This window comes from Thalassophryne amazonica, chromosome 15 (assembly GCF_902500255.1).
Source record: "Thalassophryne amazonica chromosome 15, fThaAma1.1, whole genome shotgun sequence".
Classification (NCBI taxonomy): domain Eukaryota; kingdom Metazoa; phylum Chordata; class Actinopteri; order Batrachoidiformes; family Batrachoididae; genus Thalassophryne; species Thalassophryne amazonica.
This window is the reverse complement of record NC_047117.1, coordinates 51,585,592-51,607,144: the sequence shown is the minus strand read 5'-3', so window position 1 is coordinate 51,607,144 and position 21,553 is coordinate 51,585,592. Positions and strand designations below refer to the sequence as shown.

Genomic DNA, 21,553 nt, shown 5'->3' with positions numbered 1-21,553 from the left:
AGCCTCCACGTGGCTTTCCATGACAAAATCTCTTGTTAAAAGTGAAATCTGCCGGAAAATGGCTGATGTCCAGCTCTTGTGATAACCAGAGAAAGAGCACACGATGGTCTCGTATCCACAGAGCCATCCGTTTAGAAATGGTCCGGTGGCTTCTGTCGCGTCGTCGCAGCTCGGAGCGTGGCGCACCGAGCGTCCTTAAAGGGGTCCTTAAAGCTGTACTAACAGACCTTATTCTCTGTGAAGCCCATAAAATTTTCACGGAAAGCCAGATAAATTTTTCGAATGGTTTCCAGGTGCCAGTCTCTAACAGCTTCTGAAAAAATTCTGATGAAAAAAAAGTCCTTTTCATTCCGCCATTTCCAGACAATGAAAATCCGACGAGGGGGCGGGACCACTCCTTCCCAAGGCGTGCTCACAGGCGAATGATGTCACCGACAGGCGTGGAAAAACTCACAGATGCGCATGAGGGTTCAAGCATGTCTGACGTAAAAACATATGAATGAAATCCATGTAGTTTTTGAAAAAAAATAAAAAGGACCGTTACTTTATTGACAGACCTTGTATTTGCACAAAACAAAAAAGTCTGTCAGTTTAAACATTAAATATCTTGTCTTTGTGGTGTATTCAATGGAATATAGGTTGAAGGGGATTTGCAAATCATTATATTCTGTTTTTATTTGCATTTCACACAAGGTCTCAACTTCATAGGAATTGGGGTTGTACATTCGTTCACACATTTGCCACCAGGGGACATTTCAAGGATGTAATATGTTATGTAATATATAATATGTAGTGTAATATATGATGTATAATGCAATATGTAGTATGTAATACACAGTATATAATATGTGCTGTATTACATATGTAATGTGTAGTATGTAATAAGAAATATGTAATGCATAGTTATGGCCATATACATGGTCGTGGTTAGTGGTAGCTTAGCGTTATTAGAGTAAACCTTTCAATTAATGGAATAGCAGTTATTAAAGCTAACTTTTAGGATAGCTGTGCCCACCACTCATTAATTGCTTAACTTTTGTGTGGAGATATTGTTTTTAAAAATCTTTGCACAAAACTCACTTCCACTTTAATATTGAACTCTTGCATGATAACTTTCCAACGGCTCATCTCAGAGATGCTGAAAGGGTCAAAGCTGATGTCCTCAAAAGGCCTAAGAAGGCTCCCCACCCTGCACAGAACATCATCAATGTGGTTTGGGTCATCTGTCACAGCTTTTAACTCTGGGCCAAAGCTGTTATTGAACTCCTCCAAAATCTGTAAAACACAAATTCAAAGGAATTACAATTCTGTTTGACTTTGATGCATATGAATACAAATTGGGTGTTTGATTATGACGTGTGTCTTCACAGACCTGCAAAACGTTGTACAGGTCCTGACAGACTGATGCTATGTAATCACTCCTCTCAAACAGACTTTTACGGTCAAATTCCCAGCGTGAATCTCTGCCTGTTTCTTCAATTGCAGCACGAACCTCAAAGTAGGATGACTTCCACTGATCTAGAACCCGCTTCGCATCCCATACCTTGAGTTTGGCCACCTTCTTATTACTGCAAGGAAAATTGTGCAGTTGAACAAAAGCACAAAGCAGTCTAAATACATAATGGATTCTCAAATAACTCAAACAATATATGATTTGTAAGATGATGAATTCTCATCTATCTACTCACCCCCCAGCCTGCTGTTGCTTTGCAATGTCAGACTTTACACACACACAGACAGAAACTGACAGAAACTTAACTCATCTACGCATGAAGCATATCTCCCTCCCTCCATCCCTATTACCCCCCCGTGTCTCTCCACTCCCCTCACCCTGGCTTCCTCCCTGCCACCTCAAAGGCAGTGCTGTTTTTACTGCTGCAGCCTTCTACCCCCCAAGCTGGGCAGCGCGGGCCCTTCCTGCTGCAGCCTTCACCCACTCTGCCTCAATTCGGATGACAGACTGCCTCAAGTTTAGTGCACATAAACAATGTCAAATGTATATGTGTTGTCTTTAATTCTGATGTGTGCCATTATTACAGTAAACAAGTAATAATTTTGGATTAATTGCTGTATCTTGTCTGAGGTAATTGGAGAGGTAAACGTAATTTCGTTGCTGCACTCGTGTAATAACAATGACAATAAATCTCATATCATATATCATATCATATCAACTACATACTACTTGTCAACTCCGAATGAAGACATTAAGCCCTATGGCAAGCTAACATTTGACCCAAATGGCCTACACCCAAAAACAACATCTTCTGTTTGACTCTGCCAAGGAAATACTGGATTCCATCTAAGTGTGTGCCACATTTGGTTCAATTCAGATTGAATATCAAATTCCTTGACCTTGAAAAAATTAATTCATTAGGGGTAGTTTTAGGATCAACCTTCAGTGACATACCAAGTTTGATAAAAATCAGCAAAAGGACCTGAGAGAAGGAGGTCAACAAGCAGACAGACATTACGTTTGACAAATTTAATCTTGTGGGGTAATTCTCGAACCCATCCCCGTTTGTGTGTCACATTTGGTGCACATAATAGGGGAAACCTGACTTTTAACCCAATGACCTTGACCCTGACTTTTGGTAAATCTGATGTTGCCTGGGAAATTCTAGAAACCACCTACTGCCAATTCTGGTGGACACTGAAGTGGGAAAAAAAATTAATAAATAAAAATAAAAATTAGACTTTTAACCTTTGACCACAACGAACTTGACCTTGCCAGAACAACCACATTCTGGGCAGTGGTAGGGCAGACTGTCATCCACATGTCAACTTTGGTGGAAATTGACCAAATGACCTGGGAGGAGTAGCGAAACAGATAAACTAAAATTTGGACTTTTGACCCCAGTGACCATGACCGTGCACACAGAAAAACTGAGTGGAAATTGGCCCAAGCACCTCAGAGGAATAATGGAACAAACAAACATTGTAGTATAATGATGAAAAATGTAATTGCAGGTAAAAAAAAAAAAAACAAAACAGTTTGTTGACATACATGAACAACTTGTGGACTTCAACTGCTTGAATCACACGTTCACACAGCTGCCATGCAATACGTTCCATTAGACGGACCATACGCTCCGGTGTGTTATAGTGCTGGGCGACTAGCCACATAACATGTAGGCTGCGCATCATCGGAAGAATAGTTTCCAGGATCAAAGCCAAGCTTGCTGCGGTAGTCAGGGTCTGCAAAAGATTATATTATGTGTGATGGATGTGACAATGCAACAAGCAAACACTTTCTGAAGTCACTATATCCAGGTTGGAAAGAGTGTCTGAAGATATCGAAAAGTAAATAGTTGTACGTTAAAACATTCTACTGGTAACATACAACACTGTACAAAGGTTTTAGGTTCAGTTACTCTGCAAAATATTTAACACTCATAAATAAATCAAACCAAGTAAAATGATCAACCACATTTCAATTACTTTTAAGTGTTCTCTTGCAAATAAAAAGAAAATCAGGCTATATTAATCAGATATTGACAATAAATTTTGTTACTGAGTGATCACCAGTAGCTGTCTGTGTTTTCATACACAAGGCTATTTTTTTATTTGGAAGTGAGGTGAATTTATTAAAGGTTTTTTGTTGGGAATGCAGGTGCAATGTAGCTGGACACAAATGCAGGACTCCAGAACACAGACGTTGGAATAATAAAAGGCTTTATCTGAAGACGTTGCAGGGATACGGTACACAATATGTCAAGCAGAGTGCCAGAGGTACAAACAATCGAGAGGCTGAGCAGAGGTCAAAACACAGCGTGACAAAGTACAAGGACTAAGACAAAGACGAAATCCAAAAAAAAAAACAAAGTAAGGTCAAAAATACAGAGAGGCAACAGGACAAGGAACTAAGGCTGGAAAGTGGATAACTAGATCTCAACGAACTGGCACCAGAGTGAGGGACTTAAATAACAGGTGATGTAATTAGCGTAACAAGACGCAGGTGTTAGTGAAGATTCTGGAAGGGGATGTGGTCTGGTGAAGCAGCTGCTCTGCAGAGCCTTCTTCGTTACTGCAGAGCTGCTGGTGTACCACACAGTGATGCAGGAACATATTCTCCACCATGCACCTGTAGAAGGCTCTCAGAACAGAACTGTCGAATCCAGAGTGGCACAGCTTCCTGAGGACATACAAGTGCTAGTGTGCCTTCTTGACCAAGGCTGAGGTGTTGTTGCTCCAGTGAAGTCCTTGGGGAGGTTTACACCCAGGTGCCTGAAGCTGCTGACTAATTCCACATTTGCTCCTCCAGTATTCAGGGGTGAGAGTGGAGAGGTTAGGTGTCTGCTCCTCCTGAGGTCTGCGATCAATCTCTTTCATCTTCTTCACATTTATGCAGATGTTGTCTTTGCACCAGCCTTCAAAGTGTTCAACCTCCTGCCTGTAGCCAGACTCATCACTATTACTGGTGCATCCCATCAACTGCTGTGTCATCAGCAAACTTCACAGCCTGGTGGTTTGCTGCACAGTCATAAGTGAGCAGGGTGTACAGGAGGGGGCTCAGCACACAGCCATGGGGGGAGTCAGTGCTGAGGGTGATGGAGGAGGAGAAGATCTTGTGGATCTTTACAGACTGCAGTCTGTCCCTTAGAAAGTCCAGGACCAGTTGCAGAGGGAGGTGCTCAATTCAAGTGTGTTGAGTTTATGCACCAGGGTCTGTGGTATTATTGTATGAAGGCAGATGTGAAGTCCACAAAGAATCGACTGACATAGGAGTGCTTGTTCTCTAGGTGACTGAGAGGCCTGCAGCTTTGTGGAGGTTGAACGCCTGTGGGGTCTTTCTCACTGCCGCTGGGGTCAAGTTGAAGGGCACTTCACCTGGTGGTGTCATCAATCTGGAGGTAGCAGGTATGCTTGGGTCCTCGAAGTGGGCGTAGAAGCTGCCCAAGCCTTCCAGCAGAGAGGGGTCCTCTGGAGCACTGTGCATTCCTTGTGTTGTAGTGTGTGATGCACTTGATACCCTGCCACATGTTGTGTGGGTTGTTGGAAGAGAAGTGGCCCTGAATTTTCTTAGCATATGCGGCTTTGTATGCATCCCTAATATGTTAACATAAGGTCAATTGTCCTGTTCTTTCTTGTGGGGCAAGACTGATGAAAAGAAGGCAGACTTAAGTCCAATGTGGCATGATTAAGTCTCCCACAATTGCAATGAAGCCCTCGTGATGTCACATGTTCTCATCCATACTTTGTGGATCGATGTAAACACAAACAACAATGGCATGTGAGACTCCCTGGGCATGTAATATGGATTGAGACTCACTGCTAACTGTTCAATGTCTGGGCAACAGATAATTCCTTTACAGTCACGTCCTGGGCTGCACTACTTGATGTTAACAAAAAGTGCAGACCCCCACCTTTAGATTTGCCATTTTAGCCTTGGATTTCTGTCTGCTCTCACTACTGCAAAGCCAGGAAGCTCCACATTGTAGTTTGGAATGTTGCTGGAAGCCAGGTATCTGTGAAGTACAGTAAGCTGCACTCCCTGTATAACTTAACCAATGCAGCCAGTTCACCCATCTTGTTGGCCAGTGAGTTCACATTCCCCATCACACACGAAGGAATAGCTGTTCTGAACCTCCACCATTTCTCCAGGCACTCAGCCTTAATCTTAGTACCAGCTCTGCTTCCACGGGAGCATTGCAACAGCTCCTCCAGTATAGGGTGAACCTTGCCACATGGCTCCTTGTCCACAGTGTGAGCAGCTGGTCCCTTGTCTAAACAGAGTTCCAACTACCATGTTGCAGTTCAGCAATAACTATATCCATAGGCTAGAAAGAGATCTGTGCAATGGACTGTAAAAAACAAAATGTAAACAAAGGACAAAAAGTTTAAAAGACATGAGACAAACAGAGCTACTGGAAAGACTGCCACTTTTGTCTGCTTCAGTGTTTAAAATATCCAAATCACACATAGTGTGCTTTACACAATTAAATATATAAAATATAGCCATTCCTCAACAAATTCTGTCCTACATTATTAGTGTTGTGTGACATATTTTGTTCATTTGAAAATAGGAACATGCATATATAGTTATAAGGGTTAAGTCCTTCAAAGAGGGAGCATGATCTAAAAAAATTAACCTCTTCTCACTCTGTGGATAAATGCAATAGTAAAGTTATTGTGAACTGAGTGGAATACAATCATAACTGGGTCTGGCAGAAAGCAATGTATCACTGTATATCATAGCAAAGCACACAGGGTTGGTGTGTCCCTTGTTCAAATTTTCCAAAGCATTGTCTGTTAACAGCACATTGGACTCAAAGACTGCAGATGGAATAAGTACAGCGTCCTGTGTCGTTGTCACTTCGAGAATTGCTGTTTTGAGGCCAACCTCAAATGATGGCAGAGTTTGTAACTGCTATAAAAAGAACGTTATTGTTGAAGCAAGGCTTGTTCCAACCAAGTTTCCTTGATCTGCATGGAGTGTTTTCAAAGTAAAAAAAAAAAGAGTGAAAACTGATTGTTTATTGAATAAAAAATACATTTATTCCGCACAATTTGCAAACCCGTGCAACATGAGGATTTTTTATTTGCTCCTGAATTTGACAGCTGTGGCACAACTCCTGGACTGCCTCACAGTCTGAATCGGTTATAGCCTCCATAGCAAATGTTGAAACAACTTGGAAAAAAATAAGGCTAGTTTCCAGGCTACTATCCCTCTGTGACATTGCTTCACACTGACTGAGCCAGAGCACGGTAGTAAAACATCTCGCACCACAGTCATGTGCTGTCCTGGATCAACAGTAATCAAACAAGCTAGCTCACGGTGGCCTTTCACAATAAATACACATGAATGTTTAGCTGTAAATCTGGATATCTGTGTATCTCTTTGCATCCCCAAACAGAATTTGTGAAATAAATACATTTCATATCACTAGAAAGTATATAACCTGTTGGGGAAAGTGTAGTGACACGGACCCACAACGGGGCGCAAATGAACGGTCATAGATGAGCCAAAAGGTAACAATTAATGTTGTGAATGTGCACAACGATATACAGACAATCTCAGAATCTGATTATAGTCAATTCACAAAGGTGACGTGTGGGCAGGCTCGAGATAGAAGACGTCTGTCCTGGAAGAGCCACGGAACCACACGATTTCCACCGCCACAGAACCGGTGAAATACTGGATCCGCCCAAGTCCCGAATTCCAGGTGATCACCGTCCCCGACTGTCGGATCTGGTACTGCTGGCGAGGAGCACAAACAGTGAGATGTGGTGTGTGCACACCCCAGTAACAAAAACAGTCAGAAGGTGGAAAGTCACCTCCACCTCTAATCACACACATGTGCAGCTCCTGTTAAAGCACTTATCTGGAAGGAGTGAGAGGCGAAGACGTCGGCACTCTCATAACCACCAATCAGCTGACAAGGCTCCACAGAAAACGGCTGCAAACAGATCACACGTAAGTCACAGTTCTGACACAGCAGAAAATATTACCTTCACAGGTAGATGATATCTCGGCAATCAGGGGAGATGACGTCCGGTCTTTATGGAGTGAGATGATGTAGAGCAGATGGGTGACAGCTGTCACTCATTATCTCTTGACAGCTGTCACCCCCGGCTGTGTCCGTGGCGGCAGCGCCCTCTCGTGCCTGAAGCCCGCACTTCAGGCAGGGCGCCCTCTGGTGGTGGGCCAGCAGTACCTCCTCTTCTGGCGGCCCACACAACATAACCATTCTAATTTGGCATTTTGACAGTTGCCTTGGTGTTTCAGTTTCCAGTATTTGTTTATGAGACAGACCATGGTTCTGCACAAATAAAGATTCTGTGGTATTATCACGTTCTGCACTGGTGCCTTTATTTTGATACTTCTCATCTTTGTTCATTTCTATGGCTTTCTTCTACTTCATCTGCACCCCAGTTTCCCATTAGCACTTGCTACCCCACTAATTGTGTAATGGAGTATTTGCCCTTGTTCTTCCATCGCTTCAGTGTTAACTGTGAAGCTCCCTCTCAAATTGTTTCCTTGTGTTTCTTTTCCTACTGCCAACCATTTTAAATGCCTATGTGGTCCTTAAGTTTAGCCTGATGCCTTTTGGATTGTTGCTTTTTTATGATGATATACAGGCCTCTGACCATTTCCCTGTTTCTCTGGATTGCCGGTGTGACTGTTTCTTCATAGACAACGACTGCCCTGGGGACTGTCTTCCTGTGTACCTGGACCACTGCTTGCATCTCATTTGAGAACAAATACTGTTTTTCATATTTACCCATATAAAAGTTTGGCATGATTGGGTACCTGTAAGAGGTCCTCAATCATAACCATTCCACTGCAATGTTTTTTGTGTAAAATTTAATGATAATTCATGTCAGGCAGGTTTTGTAATTCCTGTATCTGGAACAGATTAATTATTCAGGGAATTCTAAAACCCTGCCTATCAAGTATATTTACTAATGTTGTCTGTGAAAGGACTTACCTTGAAGTATCTCTCCATTAAGAAGCGAAGTGATTTCAGATTATCCTGTGACTCTGCAATGTATTGAGTCAGTTCAGCAACAGTTCCTCCAAGGCTTTCAACAACTGCTCTATCTGCTTTGGTCATCGCCTCCACAATCTTCCTTACAACTGACTCTTTAAGCTGCTTCATTCAGAGCACACAGGGCAATTGTGCGCTCCTCCCAAAAACGGATCTCATCCAAAGGACCAGGCCCCTTCAGTGAAACATACTAGAACTGTAATGGCACCCATTTTTAATGTCATACTATCTCTACATCATAAGTTACTTCGACCACAAAGGCAGGCTTAGGTACATGTATAACCTCTGCTCATAACTTCTGGCTGGCTGTTAAAATGTTGCCAGCCTCTTTGTCTATTGGTGACACTTTCCATTGTCACAGTAAGCTATGTAGGTTTTCCTTTTAATGCATTTCTTTATCATTGAAAATCCACCATAAGATTTTCAAGAAATACCCGATAACATCCCAAAATCAAAACACTTCTTGGTTGCTTCAATAATAATTCACGTTGACCATTATTACTACAAAGTTATGCCAATGGGTATCCATATAACTCTTACTTAAGAAGATAAAGATTAAGCTTTTCAAGAGAAATACAGTTCGGGATATTTCTGTAAGTTGTAGCATGTGTATACCTGTGGTCAAGCTTAGCTGTCTAGAAGCCCAAAACCATAGGCAGTTCCACAGTACCTACCTCTGGTTTCTTGTTTAGCTGCTCTTCGATAACGATAGCAATCTGTGTCTGCCAGTTCATCACACACTGCTGCAACTCCTCTACCAACACTGGGTTAGACAGCAGGACATCCACCTCTGGAGTCAAGTCTACCTGAGGGATCTGAAGTTTGACGTCATCTGCAATGAAGTCACTTATCAGAATTTCTTACATGAATTCACAGTGAATGCATGAAAATCATGTTTAAAGCCTGATGTTTTATTGTTCAAGTCACATCTGGGAGCATGTGATGGTACTAAACATCATTCCATCCATCACCCCACAAACGCATCTCCTGCATGGCAACTACCCAGGCAGATGGTCAAAATGTCATAGCTGATGATCCCTCACAATGCAAATAATATTCTTATCTGATACTCCAAGGTATTCCAGCAGTGCTCAAGACCCATTTAAAGAGACTTGGTACCAAAGAAATCCAACCTTAGGTCACTGGTTATGTCTAAGTCTCTCACTAATACAGGAAGACAAGGAGCGTCAGGACTTTAACCTTTGTACTCGTGCAAAGATATTGGCATTGCCAAGCACCTCTGTCCAGCAAACTCAGGTCTTCCCAGGTGTATACATATGCAAACACATGGCTTATTTCTGCACATTTATTCAACAATGCACTAAAATTACTCATAGTTGGACTGTTCACCTGACTGTTTTGTCACCAGCCACCACTCCTTGCTACCAGTCGTACTGCTCTTTGGTGTTGTTGACTGCAAAAGGTGACACTTTTCTTGTTTCTAATAAATTATAATTTTGTTGTGGTGACTTGTGTTTTTGACATCAGCAAGTCCAACATAAACAACTAAATCATGTCTGCCCTGTGAATTCAGTGTTTTCATGTGGCAGCAATGCTACGTTAATTTGCTCTTTTTGAATGTCACACAGCCCTTTTGGAGTGCTGACCATATTTTTGGTCTAAAATGGTAATGACATCACTTATAAAATGGCATACTGGGTTCGCCACAACAAGTGCTTATTACAGTGTATTTAGAATAAACACAAAAAGCACAAAATGAAACTTTTTCAAATTTGGCAGTTATTATCTCATAACAAGAGAGGTGATTAAGTGAGTCGGCCCTATCTTGGCAATTTATGTTGCATGGCCTAAAACGTATCACAAATGCATTCGTGACATGTTGCAAAGGGATTGTCTTTAGTCAACTAATTTGGGTGTTTTGGGTCAATCAGATTGTCTCTTTAAGAGCAATGCACACTTGAACCTGAGGCATTGTTATTCAGCAGGCAGCATAATGCCTTAGTAGTTAGCAATATACACAGCAAGAAGGTCATGGGATCGCTTCCCGCCCTTTGTGTGTGAAGTTTGCTTGGTCTCAACGTGTCTGTGTGGGTTTCTGCCAGGTACTCCGGTATCCTCCCGCCATCAGTGTATCTTCATTTGGTTCCTGGAGTTGGAGTTGGTTCCTGGGTGCCAGACTGTGGCTGCACACTGCTCCAAGTGGTTGGATTGTATCTAAGTGTAGAACCCCAATTCCAATGAAGTTGGGATGTTGTGTGAAATGTAAATAAAAAGAGAATACGATTTGAAAATCCTGTTCAACCTATATTCAATTGAACACACCACAAAGACAACATATTTAATGTTCAAACTGATAAACTTTTCTGTTTTTGTGCAAATATTTGCTCATTTTGAAATGGATGCCTGCAACACGCTTCAAAAAAGCTGGGATAGGAGCAACAAAAGACTGGGGAAAGTTGATGAATGCTGAAAGAACACCTGTTTGGAACATTCTACAGGTGAACAGGTTAATTGGAAACAGGTGAGTGTCATGATTGGGTATAAAAGGAGCATCCCCAAAAGGCTCTGCCGTTCACAAGCAAAGATAGGGTGAGGATCACCACTTTGTGAACAACTGCATGAAAAAATAGTCCAACAGTTTAAGAACAGTGCTTCTCAATGTTCAATTACAAGGAATTTGGCGATTCCATCATCTACAGTCCATAATATAATCAGAAGATTCAGAGAATCTGAAGAACTTCTACACATATGCGGCAAGGTCGAAAACCAATATTGAATGACTGTGACCTTCGATCCCTCAGGTGGCACTGCATTAAAAACTGACATCATTGTGTAAAGGATCTTACCGCGTGGGCTCAGGAACACTTCAGAAAACTATTGTCAATTAACAAAGTTTGTCGCTACAAGTGCAAGTTAAAGCTCTACCATGCAAAGCGAAAGCCATACATCAACAACTTCCAGAAATGCCGCCGCCTTCTCTGGGCCCGAGCTCATTTGAAATGGACAGACGCAAAGTGGAAAAGTGTGCTGTGGTCTGATGAGTCCACATTTCAAATTGTTTTTAGAAATCATGGATGTCGTGTCCTCCGGACAAAAGAGCAAAAAGACCATCCAGATTGTTACCAGCGCAAAGTTCAAAAGCCAGCATCTGTGATGGTATGGGTGTGTTAGTGCCCATGGCATGTGCAACTTACACATCTGTGATGGCACCATCAATGCTGAAAGGTACATCCAGGTTTTGGAGCAACACATGCTGATATCCAAGCAACGTCTTTTCAGGGATGAATTATTTCAGCAAGACAATGTCAAACCACATTCTGCACGTGTGACAACAGTCATAGTAAAAGAGTCCGGGTATTAGACTGGCCTGCCTGCAGTCCAGACCTGCCACCCACTGAAAATGTGTGGTGCATTATGAAGCACAAAATACGACAACTGAGACCCCGGACTGTTGAACAACTGAAGTCGTACATCAAGCAAGAATTGGGAAAGAATTCCACCTACAAAGCTTCAACAATTAGTGTCCTCAGTTCCCAAACAATTATTGAGTGTTGTTAGAAGGAAAGATGATGTCACACAGTGGTAAACATACCACTGTCCCAGCTTTTTTTAAAATGTGTTGCAGGCATCCATTTCAAAATGAGCAAATATTTGCACAAAAACAAAAAAGTTTATCAGTTTGAACATTATACGATATCTTGTCTTTGTGGTGTATTCAATTGAATATAGGTTGAAGAGGATTTGCAAATCATTGTGTTTTGGTTTTATTTACATTTTACACAACGTCCCAGCTTCATTGGAAATGGGGTTGTATTTGCTGTGGACTCTTGACAGGATTTTCTATATGTTATCAATCAATATATTATTATCAAATAATAATGTCTTCACTCTGATGTAATCTCTGTAATAATGTCTTTGATTCTGTTCTCTATTTTTCATATATACGTATATGCATGTGTGAAAGTTCATGTACCATTATTCCTTTAAATAATTACTTAGTTTCAAAAGCAATCATATACGCTGAATAGTTCAAGTGATCATTAAAACTGTCAAACGAGAAAAGTGAGCAGATGATTTTGACCATTCAATGTGCAGATTGTTTTTCCAGAATGTCAGACTGGTTGGCTAGGGTCATGTTTGGCTAATCGCAGATGGGCACTTTTAATTAATGGTTCAGCCTTGAAGAAGAGCATTGTAACTGGAACACAGTTCAAGATCTGGACATTGTTATGGAAAGCATAGGAGACTGAGGGCTCAAAAGCCATAACAGTTTTCATATCAATGTGAGACCAGACTTTGTGTCTTTCCATTGTTTTGTGATATTGTCACTCCTATATGCTGTATGTAACGATATTCAATAAAAGGAGAGGCAAATGGGCGGGACCTTTAGGACGGACGACAGTTCTTTCTGAAGGAGCTTCTCGTTGGTCCTCTCCTGTACAGGACAAAGAAATTCAGTGTCTCTTGCGTGATCATTTCTGTGTGTGTAAACTGAGTAGTTGTTCTTTCCAGGTCTAACTCTGAACAACTCTGACAACTCTTCTTCCACCGCGGACGGCTTTTTGTTGCAAGTTGAAAGACTTGCAGCACCTCATCTGCTGTATGCAAAGCATGTAAAAAAAAAAGAAAAAGTGCAGCTGGTCCCAATAGAGTCCCCACAATCCACTCATTCCAATGCACGTTAGTGTTAGGAAACTGAAACCAGCGGACTCCACCTGCAATAGTGTTTTCATAAAAACTTGCAGCAAAGTCATCCAGGGGGTGTAACTGAAAAAATGAAACACTTTAACACAGAAATACGTCTGATCGCTAACCAAACAAATGGGGCTGTTACGTAAATGGTTCTCAAGCTGATATCACTTCCTCCTTCTTTTCCAATGTCGTGACTCGCCCAGAAGTTCCTGGTTTTTAGTGGCGCACAGTTCAAAATCTGAATATTTATCTCTTCAGTAACCACACACCAGGAAAGCATTAATGTCAAACTGTTGTTTAATTTTAGTCTTAAATACAAAAAAAAAACATTACATACCGTGTCACCTACACTTTAGATGAAAGCGCTCGACATTCAAGGTGTGCATGGTGCCCACTGCGTATTGGAGTCACCGTAAAAACAGCAAAACAGAAAATAAAAAGTATTGCAGACAAAATCTTATAATTCAACATTTGACTTAAAATTAATTTTCGCAATCTAATTAATTAATGTGCATGAAGTAAATGCTTTAATATTTTAGCAGCGTATGTAACCAAGTCACTGAAAAAGGTGAAGTGGTTGCTTACATGATGCAAGTGAGCAAATAAAATCTTCATATCTGTTCAGTAAATGTATATCTGTTTTTTTATTATTATTCACATAAACACCATATAATAACATCTTTCACACAGGGTGCAATTTCCTGTCTCAAGTCTCTGTGTGCACTTGCCAATCGAAGTGCAGACACATCATGTGCGCGTGAACTAATCAAACGCGGGAAATATTCCTCTCACAACACATCTCTGTATCCACCACAGGGAAAACCTGTGCATCACCTCGCACAGTGCGCATGTCCTGCTCATGAGTCACTGCACAGTTAACCTACACCGCAGTTGACCAGACTAATTATCTCCTGTTCTGAAACTGAAAACTCTGACTTTGACAGCTCAGTGAACGCAGAGTTCAAGTTTTCACTCACTGCTGAACGTGCTTCCTGAAACAGGCCCATGTACCCTTCAACTTATTGAGAAAAACAAACATAAACATACCTTGAGGTTTACGTGGTTTGATAGTTGTGTTCATAACTTCCAAAAAATTCAATGTGGAAACAAGCAGGTCATCAGGGAGCAGGAGTTTTCCTGAAGATGCTGATGTCCCCAGGTCAATGTCTGTTCCACTACTCTGCTGGACGGAAGAAGCTGCCTCATTTTGATAACATCCATTAGCCATCTCAATCTGACGGGCACTCAACAATGGCAGGTATACCTGACAGGAGACAAAGCAACAATATCTTGTATTCACATCATTAAGGCAATTTGAAATTGTCCATACATTTTCTGTGCACATTTACGAAGCACCACACTTTTAACAAAAATGCTTTTTGACATCAGTGTTGCTACTTTAAGCTGTTTAGTTGCTATATAAACATTTCAGTTAAAACAGGTCATATTCATTTACATTATTCAGCTGACACTTTTATACAAATTGACTTACAACTGAGGAATCACAATCAAGCTACATTTCTAAGGGGACCTTCAGCATCACAATAAATACTATCTTTACAATTTACAGGAGACTTCTCTCACTCTTTCATCTTCAACCGCTTACTCCAATTAAGGGTCATGAGGGGGCTATCCCAGCAGTCATAGGGTGTGAGGCGGGGTACACCCTAGACAAGAAGCCAGTCTGTCGTAGAGCCACATATAGACAAACAAACACATTCACACGTGGATGTGGAAGGATGCTGGAGTGAACCCACATAGACACGGGGAAAACATGCAAACTCCACACAGAAAGACCACTGGTGGGAATCGATCCCATGACCTTCTTGCTGTGAGGCAATAGAGCTAACCACTAAGCCACCATGCTGCCCAAGAAGACTTCAGTATAATAATACAGTAACATGCTTTTGGAGGGCGGTATGCATTTTCTGAGCCCCTCCGTCCATGCCCAGTCACCCAAAATGACAGATATTCCCTGTTAGACGAGGGCGAATATCTGTCATCGAGAGCGCAAACACTTTCACTAGGCCTCGTCTCCTACACGGAGGACAAACAGAGTAATTTAACTTTTTTTCATTTAATTTTTTTATTTTATGTTATTGATGTCTTGGTGGATCATGCAATTTATTATCATTGTGTGCAGAATACTGAAGAAAACTGTTGTATGTGGTAAATGCTGATGTGAATGAATGAGGCACTGTGACTTCCACCTTTTAAAGTAAGTTAATTTTCTTGTTGCAGCACAAAGTACCGGTGTTCTCTGGTTCAGGCTGAGAAGCGCACCAGGAGCAGAAAAACACTGAGGGACTTCTTTCGTACGCCAGCATCTGCAGTGTATTATTAATATGTTGGCATACACAGGCTAAATTGTCAAAGTGAGACAGGACTTTAAGAGAGAGAAAGAAGTATGGCTATGTCTATGGCTGACGCAGAGACCCTGATCCATGCATTTGTTTCTTCTAGATTGGACTACTGCAATGTTCTATTTTCTGGTTTACCACGCTCCAGCATTAGGGGTCTCCAATTGGTTCAAAACGCTGCTGCCAGACTCTTGACAGGAAGGGGAAAGTTTGACCATATTACACCCATTTTGGCATCTCTTCGCTGCCTGCCTGTCTCTGTGAGATTAGATTTTAAGGTTCTGCTATTAACCTATAAAATTATTCATGGACTAGCACCTCCCTATTTAGCTGACCTATCAAGCCCTACGTACCGGCCCGGGCTCTGCATTCTCAGGTCGCATTCTTTGTGCCCTAGGGTGAATAAAAAGTCTGTGGGCCACAGAGCCTTTTCTTAACATGCCCCTATTTTGTGGAATGATCTCACTGTGTCAATAAAACAGATTCTGTAGAGACTTTCCCTTTTGTATAGCTAGCATACTGGCATAGAATGTTACTATGCTTCCTACCCCTTTAAATTTATATTATTAGTAAAGAGAGTGGGTCACGGCCTCAACTTTATCTGAAGTCTGGGTTTGTTAGTGCAGCTTAGGGCGAGTGGCCGGTGATCACTGTTGTGGCCAAACCAAAGAAGAAGAAAAGAATAACTAAAACTTCTTTCTTTAATCTCCATCTGTTCCTCTGTGACATAAGCAACCTAATAATGTGGCCTGACACCCAGTAGGCATCTCCTTTTCATCTCATTGCCCTCACACACCTATGCTAGTGTGACGGAGGCCAGCAGGAGTCCCTGTGTATGTAGTAGGCAGTAAACCTCACTCTCGGTCATCACTGTACCGCTAAGAGACTATCTGGCCACAGAGGCCAGAGCCTTGGTTTCAGCCTTCTGCTCTGAGCACCTGCCTCCCATGGCGGAAATCATGAGCTTGCACCCCGAGTGGAGTGATAGAGTGAAGAGAGTACATACACAATGCAGAGGTTAAACTAGCAGCCTCAAAATATATATTTTTTGCCCTCCAGTGTTTGTCTCTGCTAGGAGAATCACAATACTGTTGGACATCCTTCAAGTAAATAACCATCTTTATTCTCATACTGGCTTAGCACCAACACTCATTACAGGAGCACTGAGCCTGTGATTTGTCATTTTACCAACTGGTGTTGCTTAGGTGTTACGACTGCTGGATGTCTGCTTTGCAATGTGAGCGTTTCTCAATGTACATCCCTAGCTCTGTGGTGCTGTGCCGCTTTATCTTTTTTTGCAGCTGAAGTGCCCTTGATCCACTGCTTAAACACCAACTGTGTAACATTACATGTGCTGAGATGTTCTTATTTCCTTCTCAGTCTTCGACTACCCAGCTTCAAGCTCGTTAAAAGTTGTTACTGCAATGAATTTGCCAATCTGATGGTGGCAGGAGGATTTTTGATTTGTAGTTGAGTGTTTCTCACTCCAGTGTGTATGTTTGTCTATATGTGGCCCTGTGATAGACTGGTGTCCTGTCCAGGGTGTATCCTGCCTTACGCCCTATGACTGATGGGATAAGCTCCAGCCCCACCATAACCCTTGATTGGAGTAAGCTGGTATAGAAAATAATGAATGTTTCCCACTCCAGTGCTACATCTATAGCTCTGTGGCACTGTCACTTTACCTTGTTCCTTTTAGTTGCAGCCAAAATTCATAAAACTTTCTTTACACTCATAACCCATTCCATCATTACCTGCAGAAATCTTTCCGCCGAAGAGCAAGGCTTTTAAACTCATCAGGTATGGGGTATCCCATAGACATAAGGTAGACTGTTTCTGAAAATATTTCAGAAAGCTTTGGCACAAAGTTGACTGTGTATCGACTATTCCTCTCCAAACTATATTCAGTTGCTGGAATCTGCAAAAACAGAAGATTAAGAAACATTGGAAGCATTTGGACAACATGTAAATAGTTACAGTTGTGTTCTATAACAACAACAGGTCCATTAGATACCATTTCGGCCTGGCCTTGGCTTCCATTGGTAACAATTACCAACAGCATTCTTTTCATTAGTATTGGTATCTGTGTTTTTGTCTCATTTAGCCAGCACTCATACTTCTTAACCTGATAGTCCCTCAACCGTAAAGCAAATTCCTTATACATGGAAATTCCCTGCAACAAAAATAAATCACACACAATAATTGCTTTCAATCACATTCATCTAAACATCATTTATAATGACCTATACAATTGTGCAACAGTTAAATAACCCACCGCTTTGCTTTGCTCACTCTCCAGTAGCTCTGGCACTTGCTGGAAAAGAAGTAGGGTCTGTTTGATGCGATAAACAAGAGATCGTGCCCAGGTGATGGCTCCTGCCACAGCAGGCTCACCCTTATTCAGCTCTGGACTGTCTTTATTTGCCTCGAACACTTCATTCATCCTGGACACCTACAGCAAAAACGTGCACGTCAGGCGAGACAAACTTCAGATAAGAGGTGTGTTTCACTACAGTGCATGACAAAAGTGTCGCCCAATGATGGCACACAAATCTGCACTGAAATCATGTTATATATCACCAGCTGGTCAGGACTGTGCACAATCTGAAGTTTGGGGAGAACTCCTCCTTAGGGCCCGGTCCCACTGGGGAGAGTATTAATTGCGAATGAATTGAGTACACAAATTACGGGCATTTGTTGTCGTCCGCAACAAAAATGGCCAAAAATGACAAATGTCCCAGTATGAATTACGGATATATTAATAATAATGTATACAGCAAATACATGATGAACAATCATGGTTGTATAACGCATGTAGTGAGGAAACGGATCCGACGCATTGCAATTATCACGCAGTATTACGGGTGTATTATGAATGCATCGCGCACGTGTTGCGCGTGCACGGCATCTGCATTGCGGTCATAAAAGAAGTGCACTGGGGCAGTCGGCATCACTACTCACATCACCAATACAGCCTCTGGAGCATTTGCTGGACTTGGACAAGTTGATTGGAGTAAAGAAGCAGTGAACAGGGTGAGTGGTGACGTCAGCGGATAACATCAGAGCGCAGCTCGTCTGAACGATTATAACAAGAAGTTAAATCTGTTATAAACATAGGAATAAATACTGTAACAGCTGCAGACAAGAAGGAAAAAACACGCAACTGTTTTATCAAGCCTTAACAATGTAAACAAGTCAAATAATGCGCGAACAGCCCAGCTGCAGCGCATCCGATTTGCATCTGATTTGCATCCGCCGCAAATCAGATGCAAAGCAGAAGTAATAAAAACGCTTTATTCGTGGCCAATCTGTATGCAGTCGCTACAACTTATTTTAATTTGTGATGTGGACATGATGGGCACGCAATATATCCGTTTTACACACTGTCCCAGTCTGCTGCCAAGCCGCAAATCCCTGTCAGTTGTGGATATCAGCGGATGACGGCAAATATAGCGCATAGATTGAGTATGTTTGTGTATGTATTGAATATGTATGGAGTATATAAGGCGGATGACATCCACAGCCAAAATTTGTGCAGCTCAAAAATCCTGGTAAGGGAAAAACATGCCTCTGTGGATAATTGCGGACGTGTGTGGGTGTTGGCCGACTCATACAAGCATGTTTCATGAATATTGGGGATGTTGGGCCATGACATTGACCCTATGTGTATTTTTGCAAGGAATGTTTTCACAGTTTTTGCTCTATGGCAAGATGCATTATCATCTTGAAAAAATGATTTCATCATCCCCAAACATCCTTTCAATTGATGGGATAAGAAAAGTGTCCAAAATATCAACGTAAACTTGTGCATTTATTGATGATGTAATGACAGCCATCTCCCCAGTGCCTTTACCTGACATGCAGCTCCATATCATCAATGACTGTGGAAATTTACATGTTCTCTTCAGGCAGTCATCTTTATAAATCTCATTGGAACGGCACCAAACAAAAGTTTCAGCATCATCACCTTGCCCAATGCAGATTCGAGATTCATCACTGAATATGACTTTCATCCAGTCATCCACAGTCCACGATTGCTTTTCCTTAGCCCATTGTAACCTTGTTTTTTTCTGTTTAGGTGTTAATGATGGCTTTCGTTTAGCTTTTCTGTATGTGTATCTCATTTCCTGTAGGCGGTTATTTACAGTTCGGTCACAGATGTTGACTCCAGTTTCCTCCCATTCATTCCTCATTTGTTTTGTTGTGCATTTTTCGATTTTTGAGACATATTGCTTTAAGTTTTCTGTCTTGACGCTTTGATGTCTTCCTTGGTCTACCAGTATGTTTGCCTTTAACAACCTTCCCATGTTGTTTGTATTTGGTCCAGAGTTTAGACACAGCTGACTGTGAACAACCAACATCTTTTGCAACATTGCGTGATGATTTACCCTCTTTTAAGAGTTTGATAATCCTCTCCTTTGTTTCAATTGACATCTCTCGTGTTGGAGCCATGATTCATGTCAGTCCACTTGGTGCAACAGCTCTCCAAGGTGTGATCACTCCTTTTTAGATGCAGACTAACGAGCAGATCTGATTTGATGCAGGTGTTAGTTTTGGGGATGAAAATTTACAGGGTGATTCCATAATTTATTCCTCACAATTGAGTGATTCCATATTTTTTTCCCTCTGCTTGGTCTAAAAAAGTAACCGTTACTGACTGCCACAATTTTTTTTCCTGATTTCTTATAGTGTTTCTTAAAGCCAGAAAGTTGCCATTTGAAATGACTTTAGTTTTGTGTCATGTCTGTGATCTGCATTTTTTCTACAAAATTAAACAACTGAATGAACATCCTCTGAGGCCGGTGATTCCATAATTATTGCCAGGGGTTGTATATACTCACTCATCACTCAACTTTATATTGAGTGTTGTTAGAAGGAAAGGTGGTGTAACACAGTCCCACAGTACCACTGTCTCAGCTTTTTTGAATTGTGTTGCAGGCATCCATTTCAAAATGAGCAAATATTTGCACAAAAACAATAAAGTTTATCAGTTTGAACATTAAATATCTTGTCTTTGTGGTGGTATTCAATTGAATAATAGGTTGAAGAGGATTTACAAATCATTGTATTCAGTTTTTATTTACATTTTACATAACGTCCCAACTTCAATGGATTTAGGGTTGTAGAAAAGCTCTGACGGGGGTGTGAGTTGAAGATCTGTCGGACAATGGACACCTCCAGATGTTCCCAGTTCACCCACGCTATCCCTATGGGCTTACCAGGTCTGTCCAAAGTCCTCCCCACTCTCTGATCCAACTCACCACCAGATGGTGATCATTTGACAGCTCTGCCCCTCTCTTCACCCGAGTGTCCAGAACATGCTGCATCAGATCAGATGATACGATCACAAAATCGACCTTCCGCATAGGGTGCTCTGGTACGATGTACACTTATGCGCATCCTTATGTTCGAACATGGTGTTTGTTATGGACAATCCATGACTATCACAGAAGTCCAATAACAAAGACCCATTCGGGTTTAGATCTGGGAGGCCATTCCTCCCAATCACACCTCCCCAGGTGTCTCTGTCATTGCCCATGTGTGTGTTGAAGTCACCCAGCAGAACAATGGAGTCACAGCAAAAGATTATCTTTCAGATGAGGGCCTGTCTGTATTATGGTTCCTGAGTACTAAGCATTACAATATGGGTAATTTTGCTATCAACCTCCCCATATATAAGTATGTATGTATGTATGTATATGTACACTGTAAACCCGAATGTTCAAATTAATTAAAAAGATTAAGTAGTGTAAACTCAAAGTTTTAAGAAAATGTTCTACTGAGTTAAATATTCAAGTTTGTGTAATATGGTCCTTGCGTTCTCAGTAGAATAAATTAAACTCAGAATTTTTGATTGACTTGATCTATATTAAGTAAATATAGTTGCAATCCATTTAACTATATTAGGTAAACAAAACTTCAAAGCATAACTTAAGGCCAACTTAAAAGAATTAAGTAATAATTATTATAGTAATAATTATTATTGACTTAATGAGCACTTTGGCAGGGGTGGTTAGTGGTTAGTATGCTTAGTTTTGGTGCAGAAGGTTC

The 21,553-nt window shown here is 41.4% G+C and overlaps 1 protein-coding gene across 1 annotated transcript in view; it reads right to left on the bottom strand.

The window, feature by feature from the left end:
- Positions 1-21,553, bottom strand: part of dnah10 (dynein axonemal heavy chain 10) — a 215,545-nt gene that overhangs the window by 163,283 nt on the left and 30,709 nt on the right. Inside the window, 1 exon segment of the mRNA XM_034187486.1 lies at positions 1,081-1,275. Coding sequence (XP_034043377.1) covers positions 1,081-1,275 — 195 coding nt within the window.